The 27,274-nt window shown below is 45.6% G+C and overlaps 2 protein-coding genes across 6 annotated transcripts; one reads left to right on the forward strand and one right to left on the reverse strand.

The window, feature by feature from the left end:
• The first annotated feature begins 563 nt into the window (after positions 1–563).
• On the forward strand, positions 564–7,508 carry MAT2A (methionine adenosyltransferase 2A). Of its 3 annotated transcripts, XM_036262324.1 has the most exons (10): positions 571–784; positions 2,734–2,811; positions 2,912–3,034; positions 3,431–3,543; positions 3,636–3,779; positions 3,947–4,165; positions 4,380–4,562; positions 4,683–4,816; positions 5,486–5,541; positions 7,465–7,508. In XM_036262324.1, exons 1-10 carry the CDS (start codon positions 694–696, stop codon positions 7,491–7,493), a joined length of 1,170 nt encoding a protein of 389 aa, XP_036118217.1. In that variant the 5' UTR covers positions 571–693; the 3' UTR covers positions 7,494–7,508. The 3 variants fall into 3 exon arrangements, with proteins under 3 accessions (XP_036118216.1, XP_036118217.1, XP_036118218.1); XM_036262323.1 differs by lacking the exon at positions 7,465–7,508 and having other exon boundaries at positions 564–784; positions 5,486–7,116; XM_036262325.1 differs by lacking the exons at positions 4,380–4,562; positions 7,465–7,508 and having other exon boundaries at positions 5,486–7,127.
• GGCX (gamma-glutamyl carboxylase) lies at positions 4,511–23,111 on the reverse strand. Of its 3 annotated transcripts, XM_036262320.1 has the most exons (16): positions 22,989–23,111; positions 22,486–22,656; positions 20,537–20,695; positions 20,051–20,216; positions 17,824–17,902; positions 17,284–17,390; positions 15,540–15,703; positions 14,926–15,191; positions 14,651–14,782; positions 14,135–14,286; positions 13,551–13,720; positions 13,203–13,333; positions 12,769–12,916; positions 12,150–12,348; positions 11,666–11,738; positions 4,511–4,580 (listed from the first exon to the last, which is right to left on the reverse strand). In XM_036262320.1, the coding sequence occupies exons 1-16, from the start codon at positions 23,029–23,031 to the stop codon at positions 4,539–4,541; spliced, it is 2,202 nt and encodes a 733-aa protein (XP_036118213.1). In that variant the 5' UTR covers positions 23,032–23,111; the 3' UTR covers positions 4,511–4,538. The 3 variants fall into 3 exon arrangements, with proteins under 3 accessions (XP_036118213.1, XP_036118212.1, XP_036118215.1); XM_036262319.1 differs by lacking the exon at positions 4,511–4,580 and having other exon boundaries at positions 11,470–11,738; XM_036262322.1 differs by lacking the exons at positions 4,511–4,580; positions 11,666–11,738 and having other exon boundaries at positions 12,344–12,449.
• Between the last annotated feature and the right edge of the window lie 4,163 nt (positions 23,112–27,274).

Consider the following 27,274-nt stretch of genomic DNA (forward strand, 5'->3'; position numbering starts at 1 on the left):
GCGGGGATGAATAAGGCGGTGCGAAGAATCGTCCGCTGACCAGCCAAGATGGCCACTTCCACGGGGCTGAGGGCCACTGGCCGCCTGTCACCCGGGTGTCCAAACGTGGGGCGGCCGGAAAGACCCACGGGGAAGGGCAGAGGACAAAACCTTCACGATTCCCATCGCCACCGCTGGGGGACGCGACTTCGCGCCCAGACTGCCGGGCCAACGGTCGGCAGGGAGGTGCCATGTCACGGCACGGGGGAGCAACCCCATAAAGTCCTTGTTGCTTTTCCTTCCTCATCGAACACGGAAGGCCACAGTGACCCCGTACACTCGTGTTTCTACTTACTCCTTGTTATGAGTGCTTACGATAGCGAAGTATTCGCCGGAGGGGAGCCTTACCTCCGGTCCCCCTCACTGCCTTGCAGAGTGGTTGAGCCCGACTGCCCTCGGCGCACTGCCCCTCCTCCCCCCGCGTGATTGGAGCAGCGGCGCGCGGCGCCGAGGGGCGGGGACGAGCCGGGCGCGCGCCGCAGCGGTGTATAAATACTGGGCCGCGCCGCCTGCTGCCCCGTTCGCCCGCACCGCCCGCCTGCGCCAAGTGGAGCCGAGTCTTCTCCTTGCGCATTTCGCAGTCGTCGCCGCGCCGCTGCCTTTTCTCCTTCCTCAACATCACTTGCACCCACCGCCACTGTCACCAACATCAACATGAACGGGCAGCTCAACGGCTTCCACGAGGCCTTCATCGAGGAGGGCACGTTCCTCTTCACCTCAGAGTCTGTCGGGGAAGGCCACTCAGGTGAGGTGACGGGGCCTGGCGCGAAGAGAGGGCGGGCGGCCGGGCCTGGCCGCATCCGCGGATGGCGGTGCCCACCCTGGTTGCCTTCGCTCGCTGGGCGGCAGGGAGAGCGGCGGCTGCGCGCCTTCCTCGTGGCGCCGCCGGTGCCGAGCGCGCGTGTCCGCCTCTCCCCTCCCCCTGCTCTCCTTCCCTCCCTTCCCATCCGGCCGCGCGCTCCGGCACGAGGAAGATTCCAGAAAACGAGAAGGGCGGGGACCGTGGCAGTGCGTGCTCTACCCGGGGAGGGCACTGTACTTCTCTCCGCCCTGCCGTCCGAAAAACCTCGAGTGGGCGGCCCGCTCGGGAGCGCGCGCTCCGCATTGCAGCCGCAACCACGTGTCTGCGCGGCCGGGTCGGGGAGCCCGGGGTGGTGGCGCGGGGCCCGTCCTTCGGGCGCTTTCTCGAGAGTCCCCGGCTTGGGTCACTCTGCACCGAGAAGACGGACTTGCTCTTAGGCAGGATGTGGCCGTGCCTTCGAGGCGACGGTGTCCGACTAAACACAGCGCGTGCGGAAGGCGGCTGGCCTCACGGGTCATGGAGGGGAAGGATGGGGAGCATGAATGAAGCGCAAGCTGCCGCTGCGTGTTCAGGGCTTCGGTGCTCGCCGCCGGCCGGGCTCTGCTTCCCGTGTCCTGCTGGGCTTTGTCCGCGGTCCGCCATTACGGGGACCGTGCGCACGTGAGCCGGCGGAGCTGTTTCCAGGAACTTTCGGTCAGAACTCTGCGAACGTGACCTGGCCGAGATCGTTAATTCCCTGGACTGCTTCTGCCCTTTCTTAGCTCGTCTGCTGTGACGGCTTTAGGGTGCATTTCAGCGTAGGAAGTCGGCAGTGCCTTTGATGAAATTCCACAGGCACAGCCTAGTGGTACAGGAGAGGACAAAACCCAAGGCCTTGGTGACTGAAGGTCGGGTGACTCAATCCTTTAAGTCACAGGCGTTTGTGAGTTCGTAGATGAAGTCTGCAGTCTTCGGCTAGACGGGAGTGTACGTTGTGCATGGTTATAGAGAATTTGGAAAAGTCATATGGGGGGCCATATTTCTGTTCCTCTCCCAATTTTTAATAGATGACAATATAGAGGGGAAAATCAACAGGGATTCGGTATATATTTGGACATTTCCCAGTCTGTTCAGCTCTTGTTCCTGGGCTACTCATAATAAAATGAATGATTTGTCATTTTACTCTTTTTTTGTTTATAAAGTGTCCTTGCTTTCATTGTTTAATTCTTTAATTGACATGATTTTTCATTGCCCTAATTGGTGTTCCTCAGGATCAGAAAAATTGATAAGACAAACAAAAAACAATTCACCTTTCTGGTTGGTTAGATTTACAATGCAAACTTTAAATTTTGGGAATAAGATGTTAAATATTGTTTGAAAATGAATATCAATACTCTAAAGGTAAATGTAAATGTTTCCTAGCTTTGCCTTTGGATTTGAAGATAAACCACTATATTTCTGCTTTCACTTGATTAGTCAATAATGTGGCTGTTCTATTTAACAGTGGAAATTGTTTTGCCTGTGAACTTAATTTTTCAAAATATTAAGTATGCTGGATATTCTGCTGGCTTATCTGAATTCGTGAGCTTGTGGTGCAGCTATATTAAGGCTATGGTGTCAAGTTTTCAAGTAACATTTAACATTATATCCAGCATTTATTCTTTGGGCCAATGGCTTCTGGTAAAACAGGGCTTTAATTATACAGCAATTAAGACCTCCGTAGTTGAACATTACTGCATTGTACACTTGGAAATGTTTGAATTGGTCTTATGTAGGTTTCAACCAAAAATTATAAAAAGAAAGCTCTACCAAAGGTCCTTTACAGCTGTGGTTATAAAGAAGGGGGCATGGCATAATTATATTAAGTTAAATTGAGCTAAGGCCACAATAACCAAAAATTGTTCTTTTTTCAGATAAGATTTGTGACCAGATCAGTGATGCTGTCCTTGATGCTCATCTTCAGCAGGATCCTGATGCCAAAGTGGCTTGTGGTAGGTTCAGAGTCCTGTTTCTTATCGACTGATGGAAAGGGTAGCACATGAAAATTACTTTATAAAAGTGACATTCGAGTGTGGATTTCTCTTTTATTAGAAACTGTTGCTAAAACTGGAATGATCCTTCTTGCTGGGGAAATTACATCCAGAGCTGCTATTGACTACCAGAAAGTGGTTCGTGAAACTATTAAACACATTGGATATGATGACTCTTCCAAAGGTGTGTTTTAATGAGTTGGCTTTTGTAAGCTCATTTTTCCAAATATTTTCTTCAACCCCCTCTAGCATGTTCTATCTTGTAGAATGTTCTGTTCATCTTTAACTCCAGTTGTATAGTTTTATTGTCCTTTTGTTCCAGCCCTATTCCATTCTCAAGAAATAACTAAGTTTTAGGTATATTTGATTTCTTCAGTAGTACAAGTAACTCTTGAACAGCGCAGGGGTTAGGGGCACCTACCTGACCATCCCATCTCCCGCACAGTTGTCTATCTTCTAGAGCTGAATGGCAGATGTTTTCTTCAAGGGTCAACTGTATTTAAACTTCCATGTGATTGTTATAAAAAACTTGCTATGGTTTCTTTTTTTTTTTTTTTAAATAAGGCTTGTTTTGTTACAGGGTTTGACTACAAGACTTGTAATGTGCTAGTGGCCTTGGAGCAGCAGTCACCAGATATTGCTCAAGGTGTTCATCTTGACCGGAATGAGGAAGACATTGGTGCAGGAGACCAGGTATTGTATTGTGATAGATGCTATTTGCATCTCTTCTAACATTAAATTCTGAGGCTTGGATTCATGACATTGGTGACTTTCCTTTTTTTTAGGGTTTGATGTTTGGTTATGCCACTGATGAAACTGAGGAATGCATGCCTTTAACCATAGTCTTAGCACACAAGCTCAATGCCAAAATGGCTGAACTACGCCGCAATGGCACTTTACCTTGGTTACGCCCAGATTCTAAAACTCAAGTAAGTGATGACACACATTACATTGGCCCAGAACGTTAATGACGTTTGATTAAAGCTGACTAATTTAAAAAAGAATAGCATTTGTGTTTTGTAACTTAGAGTAGAGAACCAAGAACAAAACTGTTGTTTAGTAGATTGGTGTTCTGATGACCTGTGTTGCCTTCAAGGTGACTGTGCAGTATATGCAGGATCGAGGTGCTGTGCTTCCCATCAGAGTCCACACAATCGTTATATCTGTTCAGCATGATGAAGAAGTTTGTCTTGATGAAATGAGGGATGCCCTAAAGGAGAAAGTCATCAAAGCTGTTGTGCCTGCAAAATACCTTGATGAGGATACAATTTACCATCTACAACCAAGCGGCAGATTTGTTATTGGTGGGCCTCAGGTAAAGTAAAGCCTTAAATGTTAATTCAGTTTACTTTTTTGTATTTTATGTGATGGTTACTTGGCAAAAATTTGGCTACTATCACCTTTTTTCTAGGTTTATTGAAGCCTACATGTGAATCTTCTGAGGATATTTGCTGCGTGACACAAAATAGTCATTTAACAAAATTGGAAAAGATAAGGCATAAAGTGACTTAAATCCTCTGTAATTTCAGGGTGATGCTGGTTTGACTGGCCGGAAAATCATTGTGGACACTTACGGTGGTTGGGGAGCTCATGGAGGAGGTGCCTTTTCAGGAAAGGACTATACTAAGGTGGACCGTTCTGCTGCTTATGCGGCTCGTTGGGTGGCAAAATCCCTTGTTAAAGGAGGTCTATGCAGAAGGGTTCTTGTGCAGGTACATACTTTTATATAACTGGAATGATTAAAAAGCATGTTAGCGGGAGGCTATTGAGTAGTTTACACAAATATGTGGGTCTTTTGATGATTAATTCTTATGACATTTGAATCCTTTTAGGTCTCTTATGCTATTGGAGTTTCTCATCCATTGTCTATCTCCATTTTCCATTATGGCACTTCTCAGAAGAGTGAGAGAGAGTTATTAGAGATTGTGAAGAAGAATTTTGACCTCCGCCCTGGGGTCATTGTCAGGTAAAGATGGTAAAGCCTATTGCTAGTGAAAAATATTAAGGGCGTGTGTGTGTGTGTATGTGTGTGTATTTGAGATCTGTTCAAATCTGAGAAGGTGAAGGTGTGAAGACTCATCAAATGCGGGAACATGTTAATTCCTAGAATGTGTTGCTGTTATCTTTTAAGTAAAGGCTTTAATTACTAAGAAAAATCTAAAAGTATAGTGCTCCGTGGCTTAGACTTAACTACCCTAGAGTCTTCCACATTTGACATTGGGCTTTGTGCTCATCTTACCTAAGAACGTTCACTTCAGAGAATTAGTACAGATAAATGGGATGTTCAGAGCTGTTAATAAAGAAAATAACCATGGTGGGGTGTGGGCATGAGACTTGGTAAGTATTCCATGATCTCAGATGAGCTTTTGACACTTGAGATTTCTCAGAATAATGACAAATTTTCATATTTGTTGAGCCAGGGACCGAAAAACAAGAACTATAGTTAACTAATAAGGACTGTGCAAGGAGTTTGGACACCAGGAAAGTAACAAACACTTTCGCCACAAACTTTTCTCCTAGCGTATCCCAGAGAACTGAACTCATTTGCCAGAAGTCTTGAAAATGAGTCTTGCTGATTGTTTTGCTTAATTTTAATTGATTGCTACATATTAAGTTACGGACTTGTATATTCCAGGGATCTGGATCTGAAGAAGCCAATTTATCAGAGGACTGCAGCCTATGGCCACTTTGGTAGGGACAGCTTCCCATGGGAAGTGCCCAAAAAGCTTAAATATTGAAAGTGTTAGCCTTTTTTCCCCAGACTTGTTGGCGTAGGCTACAGAGAAGCCTTCAAGCTCTGAGGGAAAGGGCCCTTCTTCCTAAATTTTCTTGTCCTCTTTCAGCTCCTGATCAGTTGCAGTCACTCTAGTCAATGACATGAATTTTAGCTTGTGTGGGGGACTGTAAGTTCGGCTTGCTATTCTGTCCCTAGGTTTTTTGTTCACCATTATAATGAATTTAGTGAGCATAGGTGATCCATGTAACTGCCTAGAAACAAACCAACAACACTGTAGTAAATAATGCTTTGAAATTGAACCTTTGTGCCCTATCACCCAAACCCCTAAAATTCTGATTGCATTGACTTTCTCACCAAGTGCTAAAAATGTCCTTGTAATGTGCACGTAAAGTACTTGTAGTTCCATTATAGCTTCTGTCTGGCAATGCCACAGCCCTGTCAGCATGAATTTGTAATGTTGTGAGCTCTATTATGGATGTGAAGCTTTCCCTTATCCTTCCTACAACATGATCCATTTCTAATTATGTAGCTCTATGTCAGGGAGTGTTCCCTATTCAATCATTCTTGCATGTAACGCAAGTTCCAGTTGGAGCTCTAGCCTGACGTTAAAAAAAAACACAAAACAACAAAAAAAAGGCAGTTACCATTAAACCATCTTCCTGGTGCTTATGCTCTTAATTGCCATCTCTTAAACAGCACCAAATCAAATCTTTCCACTTATTCAGCTGTCTTTTGGAGGACGTACGTAATAAGGTTTTCTTTAGTAAACCAATCCTATGCATGGTTTCAGCACTAGCCAAACCACCAACTCCTAGCTCTAGAAAAACAGGCACTTGGCACCCTTGTGATGTCATACAGAGAAGTCATAGGGCAGTACCTGAGGGTCTGTAGGTTGCACACTTTGGTACCAGATAACTTTTTTTTTTTTCTTTATAAGAAAGACTAAGTACTCCACACTGCACAATAATTCCTCCCAGGGTTTTAACTTTGTTTTATTTTCAAAACCAGGTCCAATGAGCTTTCTGAACAGCTGGTGTAGCTACAGAGAAACCAGCTTCCTTCAGACAGCAGTGCTTTTGGCGGGGAGGAGGAAAATCCCTTCATACTTGAACATTTTCTAATTGCTTATTTATTGTATTCTGAGGTATGGCGTAAGTACAGAGAAGCCAACACCTCAGATGGCAGCTTTTAAAAGATTTTTTTTTTTCCTCAACACCATGATTCCTTTAATATGTTTCCAGCACTCCCAGGTAGGCCAAGGTGTCCTACAGAAAAACCTTGGGTTAGACCTACAGGGGTTCTGGCTGGTGTTAACAAGGGAGGGCAGAGCTGGTGCAGCTGGCCATGGAGAAAGCTGACTTGGCTGGTGTGGTACAGAGAAGCCAGCTTGTTTACATGCTTATTCCATGACTGCTTGCCCTAAGCAGAAAGTGCCTTTCAGGATCTATTTTTGGAGGTTTATTACGTATGTCTGGTTCTCAATTCCAACAGTTTCATGAAGATCTAAATAAAATGCTAGGTTCTACCTTCATTGTGTTCATTATTCTTTAAAAGTGTTTTGGTATGAATGATCTGAGAACATAACTCTAACCCTGGTTATTGTACCCATTTTTTCAGGGCAATCATCCCAACCCTGACTACAGGCATTTATTAGGTTTATAAATCCTATCGATCCCTAGCACTAAGAAAGTTCGAGATTTTTGCCCTGGCCAGTTCAGCTCAGTGGGCCTATTCCCGGGTTTGGTTCCCACTAGGGGCATGTACCAAAAAAAGAAGGAAAAAACAAGATTCGTTTTTTTTTTTTCAAGCATTGCTTTTTTTTTTTTTTTTTTTTTTTTGCCAGTTGGAATAACCAGTTTCATTTCTCCTCACTGCAGCAGTCACTGTCACACTGCCAGAGTTTTAAATCATCTAAGGTTAAGAGCATAAAAGCCATTAATACACCACAGGATCTGCCCACTACCTGAAATCTTTTGTAAGTCAAAATGTCATAAAGCACAGTAAGTTTAATGAAAGTACTGTACCAGTTTCTTTTTAATTGATGCAAAAGGCCTCATCTGATTCAGTTAGTGCCAACAGGTCTTTTGTTAAAAGTGAAGTGTCTTGCCCTGGCCGGTTTGGCTCGGGTTACAGCATTGGCCTGCATTCCTGAGACCCGGGTTCAGTTCCCACTAAGGGCATGTACCTCGGTTGCAATTTGTCCCCGGCCCTGGTTGGATCGTGTGGGTGGCAACCATATGACATGTCCCTTTCCCATCGATGTTTCTCTCCCTCCCTCCCACTCTATCTGAACAAAAAATGTCCTCGGGTGAGGATTAAAAAAAAAGTGAAGTGTCTTAATGCAAACTTGGAAAGTGAAGGGGGGGTACCTATATTATGTAAGTGGTAATGTTCAGTCTTGAAATTTCAAACCCATTTTCATCTTGACTAACGTGAAAAATTAATATACCTGAATACTTCAAGTATTACACCTTTATAAATAGGTGTGAGAGGCTGTGAGTTACATGTTCAGTATACATCACAATTTGAAGTTTTTAAACAGGAACCAACATCCAATCTAAGATACAATACGTGGACTAAAATTGATTTAAAATAACTGAAGAAACATTTCTAAAGGGTTCCTCTGTATTTGTGGCAGTTTATAGAAAGTTAATCCACATAACTTCAACAGTCGTTTCTTAAGCACTGGAGCTCAAGTACAGACAGGAGCCAGTTGGGATGTTTTTACACCAGCATGTAGAAAATCGAGTAGTTCGGCTTTTTATTTGACCTGCACATGTGAGACCCAAGGAATGCTTGCTTGTACCTGTTTGCCTGGAGGCCTAAACTTTTAGAAGTGGAGGGGAGGCAAGGTTAAATCTTAGTGTCAGTGGAGTTCTTCAGATTTGCTCAGGAACTTGAGAACTTCAACTTTCATGACATTGAAAAGCTCCAGACTGTTTCTGAAGGCTTTTAGATGTCAGTGCACTGCCCTCTAAAAACAACCATGTTAGCCAAATTAGGGGGCTTTGAATGGATGCCTATAGGCCAGTGGGGCAGCACCATAGAAGTACCTACCTTATGGTTAGATTCAGTATTTGCTAGTAAGACACCTGAGAAGTGCTTTTCTTGTGTATTTTGGGGGAAAGTTCATTTTAAATACATTTTTATTGATTTTAGGAAGAGAAACATCGATGGGAGAGGTTGCCTCCCGCATACCCCAATGAGATCAAACCTACAACCTGAGCATGTGCCTTGACTGGGAATTGAACGGGGACCTCAGTCCATGGGATGATACTCAATCCATTGAGCCACACCAGCCCTGCTGAACAACTTTTTACCAGTGTTAAAATGACCACCCTTCTCTATCCTAGCCCAACATTTTCACTGGGAAAACAGTCACAGAGGTGGTAACAGTTTGGGAATAGCAACCTTGCAAGACTCCCCTTCCAAAGTGAAGAAGAGCTATTTTTCTTATCAAAGGGGTGATGGTGGTTATAGGAACAAGATAGCTGAACTGGCAAAGGATATAGTGTTGAGGTTGTGCTATGTCACAGATGCACAAAAGGATTGAAAACCAGTGTTTCCCTTACAGCATTTTTTTTTTTTTTGGTACGTGCCCCTAGGGGGAGCCAAACCCAGGACTCTGGTCCGCAGGCCAATGCTCCAATCACTGAACCAAACTGGTCAGGGCCCCTCAACATTTTTTTGTGTTTTTTTTTTTAATATTCTCACCCGAGGGCATCTTTTCGTTTTTTGTTCCGATAGAGTGGGAGGGGGAGAGAGGAAGAGAGAAACATCAACGTTAAAGGGACACATCGAGTGGTTGCCACCCACACAACCCAACCAGGGCCAGATTGCACAAAATGCAACCGAGGTACTGCCCTTAGCGGGAACCGAACTCGGGTCTCTCTGGACCATAGGCTGATGCTCTAACTGCTGAGCCAAATTGGCCAGGGCCCCTCACAGCATTTTCAACTAGTGCTCGATACCCTGTGGCGTAGCCATTGCATATGCTTTGTATGAATCAGAGGGACTTAATGCCAGGCCCCACCGGGCCTTAGTGGGGTGCCCTTATTCAGGCCCAACCTGTACAACTGCATGGTAGCCCTGCTCTGGTCTCCCTAACTTGACTCCAATATAAAGGCTGAAAGAACACAGCAGAGGTGAAACTAATAGATTTAAGGAATAAGAGTATTCATGGGACTTGAAATTATAACAAATGTGAGAAGATTTAAGGCTGATGACTCAAGATAAAAAAAGACATAGCTGCCATCCAACAATGAAGGAGCAGGTCTTGAGGATGAAGCTCAATTCTGTTCAGGTTACTTTGAAAGCTCTGTGGGATATCCACATGTAGATAGATACATAAGCCTAGGGCACAGGAAAGAAATTAAGCAGCCCAGCTGGTGTGGCTCAGTGGTTGAGCATTGACCCATGCACCAAGAGGTCGCCAGTTCAACTCCCAGTCAGGGCATATACTCAGGTTGTGGGCCCTATCCCCAGTGGGGGACATACAGGAGGCGGCCAATTGATGTTCTCTCATTGATGTTTCCACCTCTCTCCCTTTCCCCTCCTCTCTAAAATCATAAAGAAAAATAAACTTTAAAAAAAAAAAAGCATCACTGGAAACCACAGACTAGATATAATCATCCCAAGTGTGCACAATGAAAAAAAAAATGCCTCAGAAAGAACCCTGAGACCACTGTCCAAGGTGGGGTGGGGAATGAGAAGAGAAGCATGAAAACAGAGACGCAATCCTTTATCAAAGGGCTGCCAATTTACTGCCAGTCTGTTACAAGACCATGAGCTCGTGCTTTCTCTTTTTCTCTCTCTCTTCCTCTCTCTCCTATTTTTAAAACTGCATTCTCACTTCCTAGCCCAGTGCAAGGCCTTTGAATTTTCATGGAACTGAGTAGTTTCCTTGATTACCCTTGTATATCCAAACCTATAAAGTGTCATTTCCTAATTCCTCACCAAGTTTGGTTAATACTTACTTTACATTACTTTCTCAATAAATGCTATAATACAACTAAATATTAAGCTTATTTTTAGAAAAATACTACCAATCATCTGAGTTCCATTATTAGTCTAACTTTCTGTTATTCTAACTACTCTCATAACTGCTGGTTGAAAACTTACCAGCTGTATAGATATGAGAAACAATGAAGGAACCAGAATTGTAGTGAAGAGAAAATTTTTCTCTGCATTTAGAACCTGATCACCATCCTAATCATATTTATAATTAAGAAAATCTTTAAGCTACATTATTTCAGAATTACTGTGATTCTAAAAATTATAAGAGACAGGTGCAAGATCTTAAGTCAGACATGAGTTTAAACCATCAATCTATCCCTTACTAGGTTTATGTTTTTGAGTAAATTATAGTACCTCTCAGCCTCAGTTTCTCCAACTGTAAAATAAAACTAATGACCATTCAATACTAAATATAATAATGTAGCATATAGCAAGCACTTGAGAGTAATTAGCTACTATCTTCATCATGGTACACAATCTCTTTCCCCAAGGAGCCAGTCACTTTAAACCTGACTACTCGTTATTCTAGGAGGACATTTTCACATTGCTTTTAACCTAACCCCCTCCTAGCCTCTAAACTTTGGATTGATAAATCCTATCCTTGCTTTATTTTCTTGGCTCCTCTAAGTTGTCATCTCTAAATTGAAAAGAGCTATGGCCAGCCTGGCTGGTGTGGTTCAGTGGTTCAGCATTGACCCATGGACTGAGAGGTTGCCGGTTCGATTCCTGGTCGATCCCCAGCGGAGGTGGCCAATCAATGTTCTCTCTCATCGATGTTTCTATCTCTCCTCCCTTCCTCTCTCTCCAAAATCAACAAATAAAATAAAAGAGCTATGGACAAGGAAGAGAAACATGAAATATCTGTAAAATTTTCAAATCTCTACTGCATAGGTAATGGTCCTGTGACTGGCTGCTCCATCTGTACCCAGTGTCCGGCTGCCCTCAGAACTCTGAGTGGACATGTTCAGAATCTGCTTCAGGAGGATTCGAATTTGAAGAATCTGTGTTTGAAGGATTCGACTCTCCAACTGGCTCAAAGGGTCGCAAGTTTGCATAAGTCACCTCTTGGGCCAGTTGCTCCAAGGAGGGGCGGCCTAATGCCAGATTTCGAAGTGAGATACAAGTCATCAGGAAGCTGAAAAAGAGGAAAAAGGTCACCCAGTCCAAACTCCTGTTTCAACATAGGAATTCCTACCAAAGACTTTAGGGGGCACCTGGTCCTACCTCCTCACCAAGGCATAAATGAGAACTGTCCCCCAGGACCCCCCACATCCCAGCTGAAAAGGTACCCCATCCTTATACAGTCTGGTAGAGGATTCCAGGGTGGGGCAGGAATAACCCATGGGGAAGCTGAAGGTAAACTGAGGCAGAACACAGACACGTCATTTACTCTTCATTAAATCAGGGAGACTAGAAAGGAGAGAAAAAGGTATTTAGCCCTAGATTGTCCTTTCCTAGGAGAGTCCCTATTGCTACCCTCACCAGAGAAAAGTTACTGAGCTTGCAAACATCTGGGGCAATGACAAATGTTGTGGATAAAACTTACCTGCGGCGAAAAATAAAGAGCTTTCGCAGCAAGAAGCGAAAGAATCGTTCATGGAAAGGGGTATTTCGCCGGCGTTCAATCTCCTGGAGCCTTTGTTGGCGTTTAAGAAAGGTCTGAACCAGAGGTGTTGGCTCAGGACCTCCTTTTTTGACTTCCCCTTCTAGCAGAGGCTGCAGCTCTGGAGGTAGAGGCCCTGTTTCTGTCCAGAAGTCAGCAAAAAGAGGAATCACTGAGAGCACGCACATTCTCTCTCCTACAACTCCCCTTTCAGCAGGCTTCAAGTACTTTTTTTTGTTTGTTCTTTTTAGAGAAAGTGGAAGGGAAGGGAACAAGGAGGGTGAGGGAGGGAGAGAGAGAAAGAGAGAGGAACATCTATGTGAAAGAAACACATCGATCAGTTGCCTCCCACCTCCCAACTGGGGCTGGGGATCAAACCTGCAACCCAGGTACATGCCCTTGACCTGGAATCAAACCGTGACCCTTCAGTGTGCGGCCTGATGCTCTAACCAGAGTCATGCCAGCCAGGGCTCAACTTCATTTTTTAATGGCTAGATCCTCATTCACAACCCTAACTTCTTGTACCCAGGGGTTACTTCAGACCAAATCCTTATTTACTCACCACTTCCATTCTCCACCTTCTCTTTCAATTCTTGCAGATATGCCAGGTCTTGCTCTAGTGCAACCTCTGTAGTGTTGACATAGATGTACATGTAGCAGGAAGGACTGGGTGATACTGTGTACACCTTATGATACTCACCAGCAGGCAACTGACCAGGGGATAAAAAGGAATATATTTCACTTCAAACTTTTCCTAGCCAGCCTATGGGCTCCTAATACTACCCACTCCCCTACCCACTAGGCATCTTTCTCACTGTGTTTTGGAGTCCAAAAGAACTGACCTCTAGAATCCTGGATGAGACTATTCACAGCCCCAGGGGTCTTTGGTTTTTGAGCCTCCCACAGCATTACTGCTATAGTAAAGCATTTTGAGTCTATAATAAATTAACTTCACCTGCTTAAACTTTTCTGTTATTGTTAATTCCAGCAAAATACCTGCATTTTTTCTCCTTCCCGAAGAGTCTGGTTCTTCTGTTCTGCCACCAGCTCCACAGTCACCTCCCCCTGCAGCAGCTGGATGCTAGTGTTACCCAGGTCTTCACTCACAAAATTCTCTAGGTGCAGGCCTGACGGGGGCAACAAAGTACACCAACCCACACCATGGTAGAGTGAACTCACTCGGAACCAGAAAGCGATATCACACCTTCACCACTACCACCCTTCAGATTTCAAAAACATTCCTCCCACCAGGGGTGCCCCCAACCCCCTCCACCACATGCAATGTCCCTGACCAAGGAAGCCAGGAGAAAAGACAGCAAAGCCTTTCCTAGCTTTCTTCCATACCAGGGAAATCTGCAATGAAGACCACCTCAGTGTGGTTGTCCAAGCTGCTCTTGATTTCCTGTAACTTTGCCCTCCAGGGAGACAGATCCATCAACAGTGGCTGCAGCCAAGGCGTACGCTGGAAGGGGGACCAGGCAGCCTGCACGATGTCCACGTGAGGGTTAAAAATCCTTAGGAAAGAAAACCACATTGTAAGAAGGCCACAGCCATGTACCTACCAGAATTTACAGTTCTGTTTCTTTATTACCATTCCCAGATAGAGGGATTTCCAGATGGCAAAAATGGCATGTTATTACCAATCTGGGAAAGAAAGGGAGGGGAAAGAGATTCTGGAGCACTGGGAAGAATAAGCGTTAGTGGCCATCTGAGAATTGCGTTAAGTTTCTAGCAGAACAAGTCATTATCTTTTCATCTGGATGATGGTGCCCCCTGCTGGAAGCAATCAGCTATGCCCACAACTAGATCAACAGGGACATGCACCAGAGGACAGCCTTTCAAGCAAGACAACACTGGGGAGCATGGGCTATTCATCTTGGCAAAAGGAGGGACTTCATTTTTCCCCCTTCTCTGCTCCCCTTGCCCACCTCTGCTGGAAGCGGTCATTGATGGAGACCCAAATATCAAAGTAGATCTGGGGCTCAGAAACATTGTACTTGGGAAGCAGGCGGCTCAGGCAAGTGGCATATTGCTTCAGCATGTCTGCATGATCCTTCCATCGCCGGCTCTGTGTGAATACCTGTCCCAAATCCCCATATTAGTCCTACTTCATTGTTATCAACCTCCTGGATGAGTCATGCGCTGCCAATGGTACAAAGAGATCTGGCAGTTTTGACCAGGGGAAAAACTGAATTTGTCTTTGGGGAAGAGTTTTTCATTGGTGGGCCAGTGGTGGTACTCACCTTTCTTAAATCTAATCTCAATTCAAAAAAGTGAATGGCATTGCCCTATTTCAACCCACATAAAAGAAGGTTCAATCTGGCTCCTGAGAAAGGAGAGTGACCCAAATTTGTTTTACTTTACAATTGTGTTTAGGACCAAACCAGACCCCAAAGCTCAAGGGAGCTCTGAATAACAGTAAGTTGTCAGCATAGAAATCTCACCCCAGGGTTAAGGTAGCCCAGCTCGCCAGTGCGGCCATCACGGTAGGTGATCTTCACGTGCTGGTGGGAGCGGGAGTGCACCATCATGTCCCAGGAATAGCCATACAGCCCATTTGTCCAGTTGTTATAGCCCTGAGAAAGCAGGGCAGAGATCAGCTCAATGGTTCTTACGCTAATCTCATCCTCTACCAAGAAAGGGCTACAAAGTCAGCCCTGTTTTCCCCTACTGCCGTCACCTCTGCCACTTTCCATGCTAACCCCCAGCCTACACTTACCTGGGTGAGGAAATGGGAATAGGGCAGAAAGAGCTGTTCCAGGAGGTAGAGCAGGGTGAAGGCAGTGCCTAGCTGATGGCGCAGCCCTGGCTTCTGGCCACCTTTGGCTCGGTTCCTCTTATACATGCAGGAAGCACTGGGCTGAGGGGCAGCCTTAAGGGGCAGCAGTTCTTGCAGCCTTTTGGAGCATTGAGAAACCAGCTTCCGAGGCCACTCAGGGGAACAGAAGAGAGGGCTGCTAGCCAACATGACATAGGGGAACATACCTAGAAAAGCGAGGAGAAAATAAGCATTTCAGGAGTTTGGTTTGGGGAAATGTGGATAATACCCTCAACCCTTTTTCCTTAAGAAACCTCTCCAAGTATTCCACTTATGATGAAAGACGTTCTTAACTAAAGAACACTTACTTCCCAGAGATTCCTTACTATACAGCATACAAGCTGAGCCCAGAAGCCCCAGTCCTCTCCTTCCCATTTATTCCCATTCCACAGTGACTGCATCTGGCTCAGTTTAGCTCCTATTCCCATCACCTCCTCGTCCCAAACAATGCCTCTGGCAAGTCTCTCCCTGTCAACCTGTGGTTTCCTATTTCCTACCAGACTATAGGTACTGACCAATGCTGAAAAGCTGGGAATTCATGCAGTGGAAGTAGGACACGAAGAGGAGGCCAATGGATCTTGAGGCATCGAAGAAGAGCAGGAAACCAGCTGAGAGATCGAGCAGCAGTCCGCACCAGTGCACCACTAGTAGGCTAGTCATCTCCTCGGACAATACTAGTCTGTGGACACCAGGGACAGGGTCAGGCACCAGCTCACTGGAAAACCCAGCTTCCACAGCACATTCACAGCAAAGATATTGTCTGTGCCTAAGGCTCTACCCCAGCAGATGGACAGACCTCTGCACAATGACACCCCATGGGTTGTCCAACCCCTTTACATTTCCACACTTTAGTTGTCCGGTTGTTTCAATGTACCTACCCTATGTAATAAGCAAGGACAACTCTTCTAGGGCAATTTTTTTTCTTTATTGATTTTTAGAGAGAGAGGAAGGGAGAGGGAGAGATAGACAGAAACATCGATGAGAAAACATCGATTGGCTGCCTCCTGCATTCCCCCCACTGGGGATCAGGCCCAGAACCTGGGCATGTGCCCTGACCAGGAATCAAACCAATGACCTCTTGGTGCATGGGTCAACGCTCAACCACTGAGACACACCGGCCAGGCAGGCAAATTTGAAAAGTGTGTGTGTGCTGTGGCAGGCAGGTTCCTCATGGAGGTTATAAATAGGAAGAAATTAAAATTTTTTTTTTAATCCTCACCCGAGGATATTTTTCCATTTATCTTCAGAGAGAGTGTGTGTGTTGGGGGAGAGAGAGAGAGGGAACCATCAATATGAGAGACACATCAACTGGCTGCCCGACCAGGTCCATGGACTGAACTGCAACCGAAGTACGTGCCCTTGACTGGAATCGATCCCTCAACTGTTCGGTCCATGGGACAATGCTCTAACCACAGAGCCAAACTGGTCAGGGCATAAATGAGAAGACCTTTAAAAAGCAAATGCTTGACTTGACTAACATAAATACTGAAGTCAAACTCCAGGAACTGGGAAGTAACAAGAAAGAGGAAAAACAATAAAGTAAAATAAGAGAAAAAGAGAAATGGGAAGAAGACAGAAATCAGAGAGGCAAACCTCTGCTTTGTAAAGTTGGTAACACTGGTTCTGTCAGGGCACGGGCACTGACTGCCCACCTTTTCAGTGCACTAGCTGAGGAATCCTGGTGAGAGGCTGGGTGGCAACCCAAGGACAGAGGACCACCCACGACAACTGATGGGGTCACTGACTCATTCACCAAGTCACCTAGTTCTAGCTCTTTCCACTCCTTTTAAAATTTCTTTCCCGTCCGGCTGGTGTGGCTCAGTAGTTGAGCATCGGCCCATGCACCAAGAGGTCGCCAGTTTGATTCCCGGTCAGGACACATGCCCAGGTTATGGGCCTGATCTCCAGTGGGGGGCATGCAGGAGGCGGCCAATCAATGTTCTCTCTCATTGATGTTTCTATCTCTCTCTCCCTCTCACTTCCTCTCTCTGTAAAATCAATAAAGAAAAAATAAAATTCATTAAAAATTTTATTTGCCTTTGTTGCTACCCATACCATAAGTTTCACAGGGGCAGCTAAGCCTAGATATTTTTATATCAATTCTGCTTTCTGCTGAATAGGGAGATGAGTGGACAGAGGAAAGCATGTTGAAAATTGAGCCAAAGTAGAAACAGCAGCCCTTACTGCATACATGACAGCAATGAGTCACCTACTCTATACCTGTGCCTCAGTGAGGTTTCTGCCCTGACTGACACTCACTTGAAGGGATTGAAGAGCCAGTGCCGGGACAGGTGTTCCATGGAATAGCCTTCCACCCAGTCTGCATCCAACTTTTTCACACCCGCAATGAAGTACACAATGAAAATCTGCAAACACAAAATGCAAAACAAATTTTCAAAAAAAAAAAAAGAAACTTGTTTTCTGCAGATTAAGTTCTCATCTCAGGTCAGGGACCAAAGTAGATTAGTTCCATTCTTCCATTTACTCATCCAACAAGCACCCACTGACATCCTACCAAGGCCAGGCACAGTATTAGGCACCAAGGAAAGTCATAAAGCATAGACATTATTCTCTCTCGTGAGGATTCTAACCTGGCAGGGACAAAGCTCTATTCTTCCCATGACAAGGAGAGCCCAGATATTAGGCTATTGGAAACAACAAAAAAGCCAGCCTAGCCTTCCAGCGAAAGGGAAAAATGAGAAGATCCAGGGAGGCAGAGTAGAATGCAGTCTGGCAGTGTGATGGCCATGCTGATAATGGCTGGCATAGAACACTTCCCTCTTTCCTAAATTCTTGTACCTGGCCACGTAGCACAGCATAGTTCCAAAGAGGCACATGGGCATTCCGCTTCCGGGCATTCAGCAGGCCATCCACAGACCTACACCAAGTGAGGTAAGGATTGAGGAGAGCTCCTTAGTCCAGCCACATTTCCACTTCTCTTTTTAAATGCAACAATCTATCTCAGGACAACTGTCATACCCTCTCTGGTCCTCTGGGCTATTTTGAGGCCCTTTAGAATTATATGAGAAAATTGTAACAGTGATTATTTTAACTCATAACAGAAACTTTACTAATGAGTTATAACAATAAAAAGTTTAGTGTTTTGCCCAGCTGGTGTGGCTCAGTGGTTGAGCATCAATCCATGCACCAAGAGGTCACCAGTTCAATTTCTAGTCAGAGCACATGCCCAAATTGTGGGCCAAGTCCCCAGGGGGGGGCGGGGGCGGGGGGGGGCAGGGACAAAAGGAGGCCAATCAATGTTCTCTCTCATCAATGTTTCTGTCTCTTTCCCTTCCTCTTTCTAAGATCAATAAAGAAAAAAAAATTTTTTAATAAAAAGTTCAGTGTTTATCATTAGTTAGTTAGCAAATTAGTTTGTCCTAATAGAATAAATCAGGAAAAAGACTACAATGCGAGAATATGACTGAATTTGATAAACTGAGTTTGAGGGAGTGTTTAAAAAGCTTAACGTGTACATACATATATATATATATTTAATTTCAATATCTAAAGCAAACTGACATTTCACACACCTGGATGTCAGGATCTAGTGCCAGAGGGAACCTACTAACAGCCTATCTTGTGAGAGAACTGATAAACCCAGGCTCTAAGACTAGAAGTATTCTGGGGAAGCGGAAGCAGAGCAGATTTTTAAGAAGACAATGAGTGACCTAAGAAGTTGGGAAAAGAGCAGCTTACATTGTGGTCAAGAGCACTGGAGTCTGCAGCTAAAGAGACCTTGTTTCTCACTTGTACCTCTTCCTGCTATGTAACTTTTGGCAAATCTTTTTTTTTTTTTGGTACTTGCCCCTAGCGGGAACCAAACCCAGGACTCTCTGGTCCATAGGCAGACGCTCCAACCGCTGAGCCAAACCGGCCAGGGACAAATCTTTTACTTCTCTAAGCCTTAGTGTCTTCATCAATAAAATGGGAACAGCACTATGGGGTTATAATGAGGAAAAATTAAAATATTTAGTATGGCATGAAGTGGTGTGTGGTATGTATTTTTTTTTTAAATAAAACTTCTCGCCCTAGCCGGCTTGGCTCAGCAGTTGGAACGTCAGCCTGAGGTCCAGAGAGACCCGGGTTCGGTTCCCGCTAGGGGCATGTACCTTGGTTGCAGTTTGTCCCCATCCCTGGTTGGGTCGTGCAGGTGGCAGCCACTCGATGTGTCCCTTTCACGTCAATGCTTCTCTCTCTTGCTCTCCCTCCTACTCTATCTGAACAAAATATGGAAAAATGTCCTCAGGTGAGGATTAAAAAAAAAAAAGAAAGCTTCTCAGGAGTACTGTCAAAACTGCCTCTTAATTCTGTATGATCAGAGCTGGCCATTCTGAATGAATTCAACAGTTTAGGAGTATTTGTATGTGTGTATTAACAAATGAAACTTAATGACTGATAAATCACTAATAAATGCAATGCTTGAGATTTTTCTACCTATACACATCTTACTGAGATCTCATATTTGCTTTTCACTTAATGAGAAAAATCCTTAAAGGTTGTCTGTCCTGCCATCCTGTCTCCAGATCCCTTCGCCACCTCCCCTGAAAGATGGTCACCTAAGCCAGAGGTTGGGGAGGGTTACCTCCTCCCAGAACAACACTGCTGAGCAGCCCTGGTGGGGCCTCTTCTTCTGACATGACTCTGCCTCACAGCAACTTCTACTCTTGGCTCTAACTCTGCCCCTCTGTGCTCACACAGAAAAAGTCTGCTCCCTTGAAGTATCTGAAAACAGCTATGTCTGGCTTTCTTCTCTTCTTCTAAGAGGATTACAGGAAGTAGCTAGATCAAAGAGTGAGGGAGATACGGAAAGAGTGAAGGGGTAGGAATGGAGCCGTTTTGCTTTTTGTCATCCCAAGTGCCTCAACCTTGCTGACCCTTCCCCCTCCCAAATGCATCTAAATTAACGTGTGATCTTTGCAAAACATTGTTGAAATTATGCTTGCTGGGACAAATTCTAGGACCCCAATGGGCCCTTATCTCTGGTGACCCATTCGACCCCTCCCCTTTTCCCCCACACTCATACCAGTAGTGGTTTGCATCCACGAATGTCAGCTGAAAGGCCAACAAACCATACAGATAGGAGTGGTTGTTCCACGACGTCTTGTCCAGGAGAAACACATACCAGTATGGCAGCAGGAACAATACACAGCTTATCCGGTAGCACAGGCCCAGCATCATGCCCAATGCCCCTGGGATTTGTAAGGAAGAGGATTAAGAGGTCAGAGGTTCACCACAAGCCCAGCTCCCCTGGGACAGGCTGTGGGTGGGATTAAGAAAAGTCATCAGACATTTTATAGTCAAGTACAACTAAATGAAAATTAAATGTTATTTTAATATTTTTTAAAAAGAGCTATGGGGTCATGGCTCAGATGACACACAGGTCAACAGGATAAAATTATGAGTCACAACAGAAGTGAAATAAAGAACCCAAGACCTTGCTCATTCACCAGCATGCTTTGTATTTCTCTGTTTTAGGTAGGCCAATCAATATTCCCCCAGTTTCCCTCACCCAGAAACATGATGGTATAAACAAGATACATCCAGTCAAGTGGCAGTGGCTGCAGGGCATTCAGCAAGGGGAAGCGGCACACGTCCAGCCCATCCAGGTATCTTCGGTCCAGGGAGCTGAGCCCCCGCTCCTGAGGAATGTCCAGCAACATCAACAGCCCTGAGAAGGCAGTTGGGGAAGCGCCATTAGGCCTCAGCTAAGGAAGCAGTGGAATACATTCAAATACAGTAAATTGAACCTAGTTCCAGGGTCGGCCTTTTTTCCTAACACTGGCTCTATGAATGTTTATTCATTCATCCAACAAAAATTACTGAGTGCCTACTGTGTGCTAGGCACTAAGCCAGTTGTGGGATCAGCTACTGCTCCTCACTGGGCCAATTCCCCATTTGTAAAAGGGGGACTCATAATATTTTACAGGGTTACAGTGGATTAAACGAGAGAAGCATACAGAATGCTGTAGACGTTGTTCAGGTTTTCATAGTTAATATTTATAAAGGTCTGTCCTACTAGGCTACAGAAAGTGCTCTAGGGTGGTGCTTCTCAACCTTTTCCACCTCCTGGCATACCTATAAAACAGCAGTATTTGGCCAACACACTGGGGTAAACATGACTACTAAGGTCAAGAAGCCAGCTCCAGTTAAGGCAGCATTTCGAAACCTCAAGACCATTCATATTTGGTGCTGGTTAATTATTTGCTGAGAGGGGTTATCCTGTGCATCATAGGTCAATTAGCAGTATCTCTGGCTCCACATATGACAAACAAAAATGTCCCCAGCCCTAGCCGGTTTGGCTCAGCGGTTAGAGCGTCGGCCCGCAGACCAATGAATTGCGGGTTTGATTCTGGCCTAGGGCACGTACTTTGGTTTCAGTTCGTCCTCAGCCCTGGTCAGGGTCGTATGGGAGGCAATCAGTTGATGTGTCCCTCTCACATCAATGTTTCTCTCTCTCCCTCCCTCGCTCTCCCTCCCACCCTGAAGATAAACAGAAAAGTATCCTCAGGCGAGGATTTAAAAAAAAATGTCCCTAGACACTGCCAAATACCCTGCCGGGAAGCAAAAATGCTCCCAGTTGAAAACCACTGGGCTATTGGGGTTAACATCTCAGCATATCTATAACCCATTCCAAGCAGAAGCTCTGGATTAGGGAGTCACAACCAACATGGCTGCCCTGTCACCCCTGCCATTACTCTGAAATCTAGTCCTTACTATAATTACCGGGCAACTTCATGACACAAGGAAAATAAATCTCTGTTCCTCTGTCTCTGTATTTCCTATTGCCTCAGATCAAAGCATTTCTGGCCAGTGTGATTGGAGGATTGTGGGTTCAATTCCCTAGTCAAGGGCACACACCTGGGTTGCAGGTTCCATCTGCGCCCCTACTAGGGCGCGTGCAGGAGGCAAGCAATCAATGATGTGTCTCTCTCCCATTTATGTTTCTTATTTCTCTCTCTCCCTCTCTCCCCTCCCCTCCTTCCCTTTCACTCTCTCTCTAGTTAAAAAAAAACAACAAACAAATTTCTGCCCGGCTGCTGTGGCTCAGTGGTTGAGCGTCAACCCATGCACCAAGAGTTCGCCGGTTCGATTCCCAGTCAGGACACATGCCCAGGTTGTGGGCCCGATTCCCAGTGGGGGCATGCAGGAGGCAGCCAATCAATGTTCTCTCTCATTGATGTTTCTATTCCTCTCCCTCTCTCTTCCTCTCTCTGAAAATCAATTAAAAAATTTTTTTTTTATTTTAATAAAAAAAAGCACTTCTGGCTTCCAAACCCTAATCAGAGGAGACAAAGCTAGGTGTGGTCCTAAATTCCACAAATACCTCTTCTAGGACATTGATATCTTCGACTGTGAGAAAAAGGTAGGTAAGTCCACTAAGTAATCAAGAAATGGACAAAGTACACTCGTCATTCTCCCACCCCAACCGAACTGGTCCCTCCCAGAAACTGGACTCACCAAAGAGAAAACGGAAGACAGCCAGGCTTGCTGGATCCATTGGTCGATTCAGCAGGGTCACCAGCCTCTCCCAGCTGGATACATCTGTCCACTCAAAACCCAAGAGTTTCCCCATGCGGCTAGCCTGACCGGGGCCTGAGGTCTTTCCAGCCTTGTCTTTCTGTGCTTTATCTGCAACCAAGAAAATGGAGAAAGATGTGTGCACAATGGGCTCCTTCAGGGCTTCTGCCTACCTAGGATCCCCACTGATCTCTGAACATCCGTGCAGCGCGGCCCCTCCTCCGGGACCCGCCAATGCTCCAGGACCTCTCCCAGCCTACAGCCCCCAAAATCGCTATTCTTTGTTATCATCACCAAAAGCAGCAGACCGCAACCTCTCTCCACAAGTCCCTTCCCCACCGAGGCCCCTTCCCCAGGTCCCATGTGGCAGTCCTCCTGCCCCCGCCACTCTGAGACCAGCACTCCCTCTCTCTCCCCGCCGCGGGGTGGGGCTCTCAGCCTACCTGAGCCAGGCGGGGCCCGCGAGGACAGCGCAGACACCGCCATGGTTCTGCAGAAGCAGGTCACCCACCGCTGCCGCTGCCCAGCAAGGGGCGTCGCGAGGGTCGGCTCCCCTATGCCACGCCTCCCCGACACCTCAGCAAGGAACGGCCGACCGGAAAGCGCCGAGACTGTCGTGAAGGGCCGAGACTGTCGTGAAGGGCCGTAGCCATAGGCTCCCGGCTCCCCGCTTGGCGGCAGAGATGCCTTTAGGGCGGGGCGGGCGCGAAAGGGCGTGGGCGGGGCGAGCAGGCGCGAAAGGGCGTGGGCGGGGCGAGCAGGCGCGAAAGGGCGTGGGCGGGGCGAGCAGGCGCGAAAGGGCGTGGGCGGGCCTTACCTCACCCGGTGACGGAGGAGGTGCGAGGATACCCCTGAGGCTTTCCGGGGCCCCGCAGCCCTTCCAACCCTAGGAGGACGCCGCAATTCCGTGGGTCTTTCCCCTCCCTCCTTAGGCCTCTCCAGGTGGCAGTGTCCCTGCAGTGCTCCATGTCGTGAATATGTCAGACTCTTCCCCAGAGAGGCTGACCGCCTCTGAAGGTCTGCCCAGCCCAGGGAGAGCCCGCAAGCCCCTTTATTCTCTCTCCCAGTACCTGCCAAGAACCAGCGGTTTGCTAGCAGGAAACCGGAACAACTTAACTGAGGAGGGGATGCAGAGTAGGGTAGAGTGTGGTCCATCGGGGAATGTTTTTAGAGAAGCCAGCCTTAGCACTGTAATGTCTTAATTCTCTGCCCTGGGCTTGGCCAGGATGAGGAAGGCATCAAAAGCAGAGGTTCTCATTTTTTGGTCTCAGGACCCCTTTGCACTTCGTTACTGAGAACCTTAAAGAGCTTTTATTACTGTGTGGGTTGTATTTTTTTATATTGGAAAATGTATTGATTCACTAAAAAGAGTAAACCCATTAAATGTTTACATAAGTAACGTTTTTCTTAATAACAGTATATTACCACAAAAATTTGCATGAAAGGAGTACTTAAATATTGTCTTACGTGTAAATCTCTGCTGTGTGGGTTCATTGAAGACAGCTGGATTCTCCTAGCTGCTTCTGCATTACATCTGTTGTGAGATGGTGTTGATTAAGTGTTAAGGTTTTGTTTAGGCTGGTGACGTGGGCTTATGAAAGAATTCACAACTGAGAGAAGAGAGAAAAGGGAGGAAGTTAATTTTGTCTTTCCCAAAAGAGGGGAAAGGGCCGAGTACCAGGTGGCACTGGGCCACAAAAGGTAGGCAGTTGCCCTTTCATTGGAAAGAGTGGTATTTTAAGTCACACAGATGCCGGGGATTGGTTGCCTTGAGGAGTTTCGGTTTGTTGGATCCTCAGGAGACCGTCCACTGATGCCCCAGGGGGTTTCTTATCATCTCTTCTTTAGCCTGTAAAATATGCTTGGGAAAAAGGAGTTTCATCGGAAAGAGTTGCAAAGAATTCAAAAGAGGCTAATTCCCAGCCCTTATCTATTTTAGTGGTTGTGAAACTCGGCAATGAATGGGTCTGGGCCTCCTGCCACTGCTTGAGCCCGTTAAGCAGAGACAAGGCTGAATGGAATGAGGTTTATTCCAACACTGCAGGCAGTATGGAGAGCAGTGGGTCATCCTGTAAAATCTGCTCTGCCCCTCTCACTTGCCAGCCGCTTTTAAAGGGTAGAGAAACAATGACTAGGTGAGAAAAGGCAGTCAGGCAAAAGGGAAAAATGAGTAAAATGGTTACAGGCAACAACAGAGGAATGTGGACCGGGGACTGCAGAGCCTGGTCGCCAGTGAGTCTCAGTCACGGGTCCAGTGTTCCGATAATCAGGTTGTTCATCTTTCCATGATGCCTGGCAGTCCCCTCGTCCTCAGGTCAGGAGGATGGACAGCATTCCCGAGGTAAACTCCCGAGGCACACCTCCCAGCCAGGTCAGAATGGGCTTTTCCTCAATCAGAACAAAGCAATCACGACCAACATTATAAAGGATGATTAACATTTTTCTACCTATGGCTAGGACCCCACTATGATTAGTTTTCTTACTCTTCTAATATTTTCTAATAATTCTGGTATTCTTTCCTGAACCTTTCAGTTGGGTAAAAAGGCAGTTTGAAGTTGCAGACCCCAGCAGTCTTCATGTTTAATTACCAGGTGCTTCTCATAAATTATGGGGAAAAATAATTTAAAAAAAAAGAAAAGCCCTGGCCAGTTTGGCTCAGCGGCTAGAGTGAGGTCCAGAGAGACCCAGGTTCAGTTCCCGCTAAGGCGCATAGCTCCGTTGCAGTTTGTCCCCGGCCCTGGTTGGTCATGTGTGTGGCAGCCACTTGATGTGTCCTTTTCACATCGATGTTTCTCTCTCTCTCTCTCTCTCCCTCTCACGCTAATCTGAACAAAAAATGGAAAAATGTCCTCAGGTGAGGAAAAAAAAAAAAGAGAAGAGCCCTGGCCAGTTTGGCTCAGCTGTAGAGCGACAGCCCGTGGACCAGTGAGTCACGGGTTCCATTCTGGCCAAGGACACGTACGGTTCATCCCCGGCCCTGGTCAGGGTTGTGTGGGAGGCAACCAGTCGATGTGTCCCTTTCATGTCGGTGTTTCTCTCTCTCTCCCTTTTTCTCCCTCTCTCTTCCTCCCCCTCTAACTGAAGATAAATAGAAAAATGTCCTTGGGTGAGGATTAAAAAAAAATCAATAAAAAAAAGTCCTCGCCCTGGCAGGTTTGGCTCAGTGGTTAGAGTGGCAGCCCGCAGACCAAAGAGTGGCGGGTTAGATTCCAGCCAAGGGCATGTACCTTGGTTGTGATTTGGCCCCCAGCCCTGGTTGGGGTTGTTGGGAGGCAACCAATCTATGTGTCTCTCTCACATCGATGTTCCTCTCACTCTTCCTCCCTCCCTCCCACTCTATCTGAAGATAAATGGACAAATATCTTCTTCAGGTGAGGGTTAAAAAAAGAAAAGTCCTGTCTTCTCTCCTTACAATAAGTACATGTAAGAAGGAAATCTGGCCTCACAGATACTTAGCTGGAAAGGGGAGAAGCATTTTAATGGCCTTTTAGATAATTGTGGATATCTTTCTTTGATATGACACCTAAACTTGCAAGTGGTAATTTTTAAAGGTTACTCAGATGTGGAAATTGAAACCATATCAATGAACTTTATGCTGTATTACATTAAAATCATTGGTCTATCTTACGCTTTGAATGAACATTTTACTCATGCATGATATTGTAAAAGTCATGCATGAGTAAAACATTGGAAAACAAAGTCATCTGGCAAACGGTTATATTTGAGTTATTGCAGCTCTTCCAAAGGCAGAATCTGTTAAATGTGGGAAGCTGCCAGACTCACAGTGCCAGATACAAATTTAATTTTCAAAATAAGAATTTTAATTTTCACTTGAAAGTCTATTGTTTTCCTTGAAGGAACAGGTCCACTCCTTTCATTTTTGGGAAAATATCAGCCAAACGTGCCAGTTTGAATAACCATAGTTTGTCTGATGTCCTTCCAAGTAAAATGGTGCTTTATTAAAAAAAGACAAAAATGGCCCTGGCCGGTTTAGCTCAGTGGTTAGAGTGTCGGCCTGCGGCCTAGAGAGACCCGGGTTTGGTTCCCACTAAGGGCACGTACCTCGGTTGCAGTTTGTCCCTGGCCCTGGTTGGGTTGTGCAGGTGGCAACCACTTGATGTGTCCCTTTCATGTCGATGTTTCTCTCTCTCTCCCTCCCACTCTATCTGAACAAAAAATGGGAAAATTTCCTTGGGTGAAGATTAAAAATATTTATATATTATTAAAAAAAAGACAAAAATGCTCAAATCTTATTTTATTAAGGAATTGCAAATTAAACCAACAATGAGATACCTGTTAGAACAGTTGAAATACAAAGCACTGACAACAGCAAATGCTGATGACGGTGTGGAACAACAGAACTCTCCTTCATTGTTGGTAGGGATGCAAAATGATACAGTTTGGCAGTTTCTTACATAGCAAAGCATACTCTTCTCATATGATCCAGCAATTGTGCTCTTTGGTATTTACCAAATGATTTGAAAAGTTATGCCTATCCAAAACCTGCACACAAACGTATAGCAGCATTATTCACAATTGCGCAAACTTAGAAGCAACCAAGACATCCTTCAATAGGTAAATGATAAACAAACTGTGACATATCCTACATTGGACTACTGAGTGATAAAACAAAATGAACTTGCCCTGGCTGGTTTGGCTCAGTGGTACAGCGTCAGCCTGTGGACCAATGAGTCGCAGGTTCGATTCTGGCCAAGGGTATGTACTTCAG

The sequence above is a fragment of the Molossus molossus genome, unplaced genomic scaffold, assembly GCF_014108415.1.
Source record: "Molossus molossus isolate mMolMol1 unplaced genomic scaffold, mMolMol1.p scaffold_m16_p_15, whole genome shotgun sequence".
NCBI classification, from domain to species: domain Eukaryota; kingdom Metazoa; phylum Chordata; class Mammalia; order Chiroptera; family Molossidae; genus Molossus; species Molossus molossus.

Excerpts from the sequence above, each read along its gene's own strand:
- GGCX (XM_036262319.1), bottom strand. The coding sequence starts at position 23,031 with ATGGCGGTGTCTGCGCTGTCCTCGCGGGCCCCGCCTGGCTCAG. Across the intron at positions 17,903-20,050 it reads GTGGATGCAAACCACTACTG|GTCTGTGGATGGCCTGCTGA; the intron begins GTATGAGTGTGG and ends CACTTGGTGTAG. Across the intron at positions 13,721-14,134 it reads AATGACCGCTTCCAGCAGAG|GATTTTTAACCCTCACGTGG; the intron begins GTGGGCAAGGGG and ends TTCTTTCCTAAG.
- MAT2A (XM_036262323.1), top strand. The coding sequence starts at position 694 with ATGAACGGGCAGCTCAACGGCTTCCACGAGGCCTTCATCGAGGAGGGC. Across the intron at positions 2,812-2,911 it reads TGATGCCAAAGTGGCTTGTG|AAACTGTTGCTAAAACTGGA; the intron begins GTAGGTTCAGAG and ends CTCTTTTATTAG. Across the intron at positions 3,780-3,946 it reads GCCCAGATTCTAAAACTCAA|GTGACTGTGCAGTATATGCA; the intron begins GTAAGTGATGAC and ends GTTGCCTTCAAG.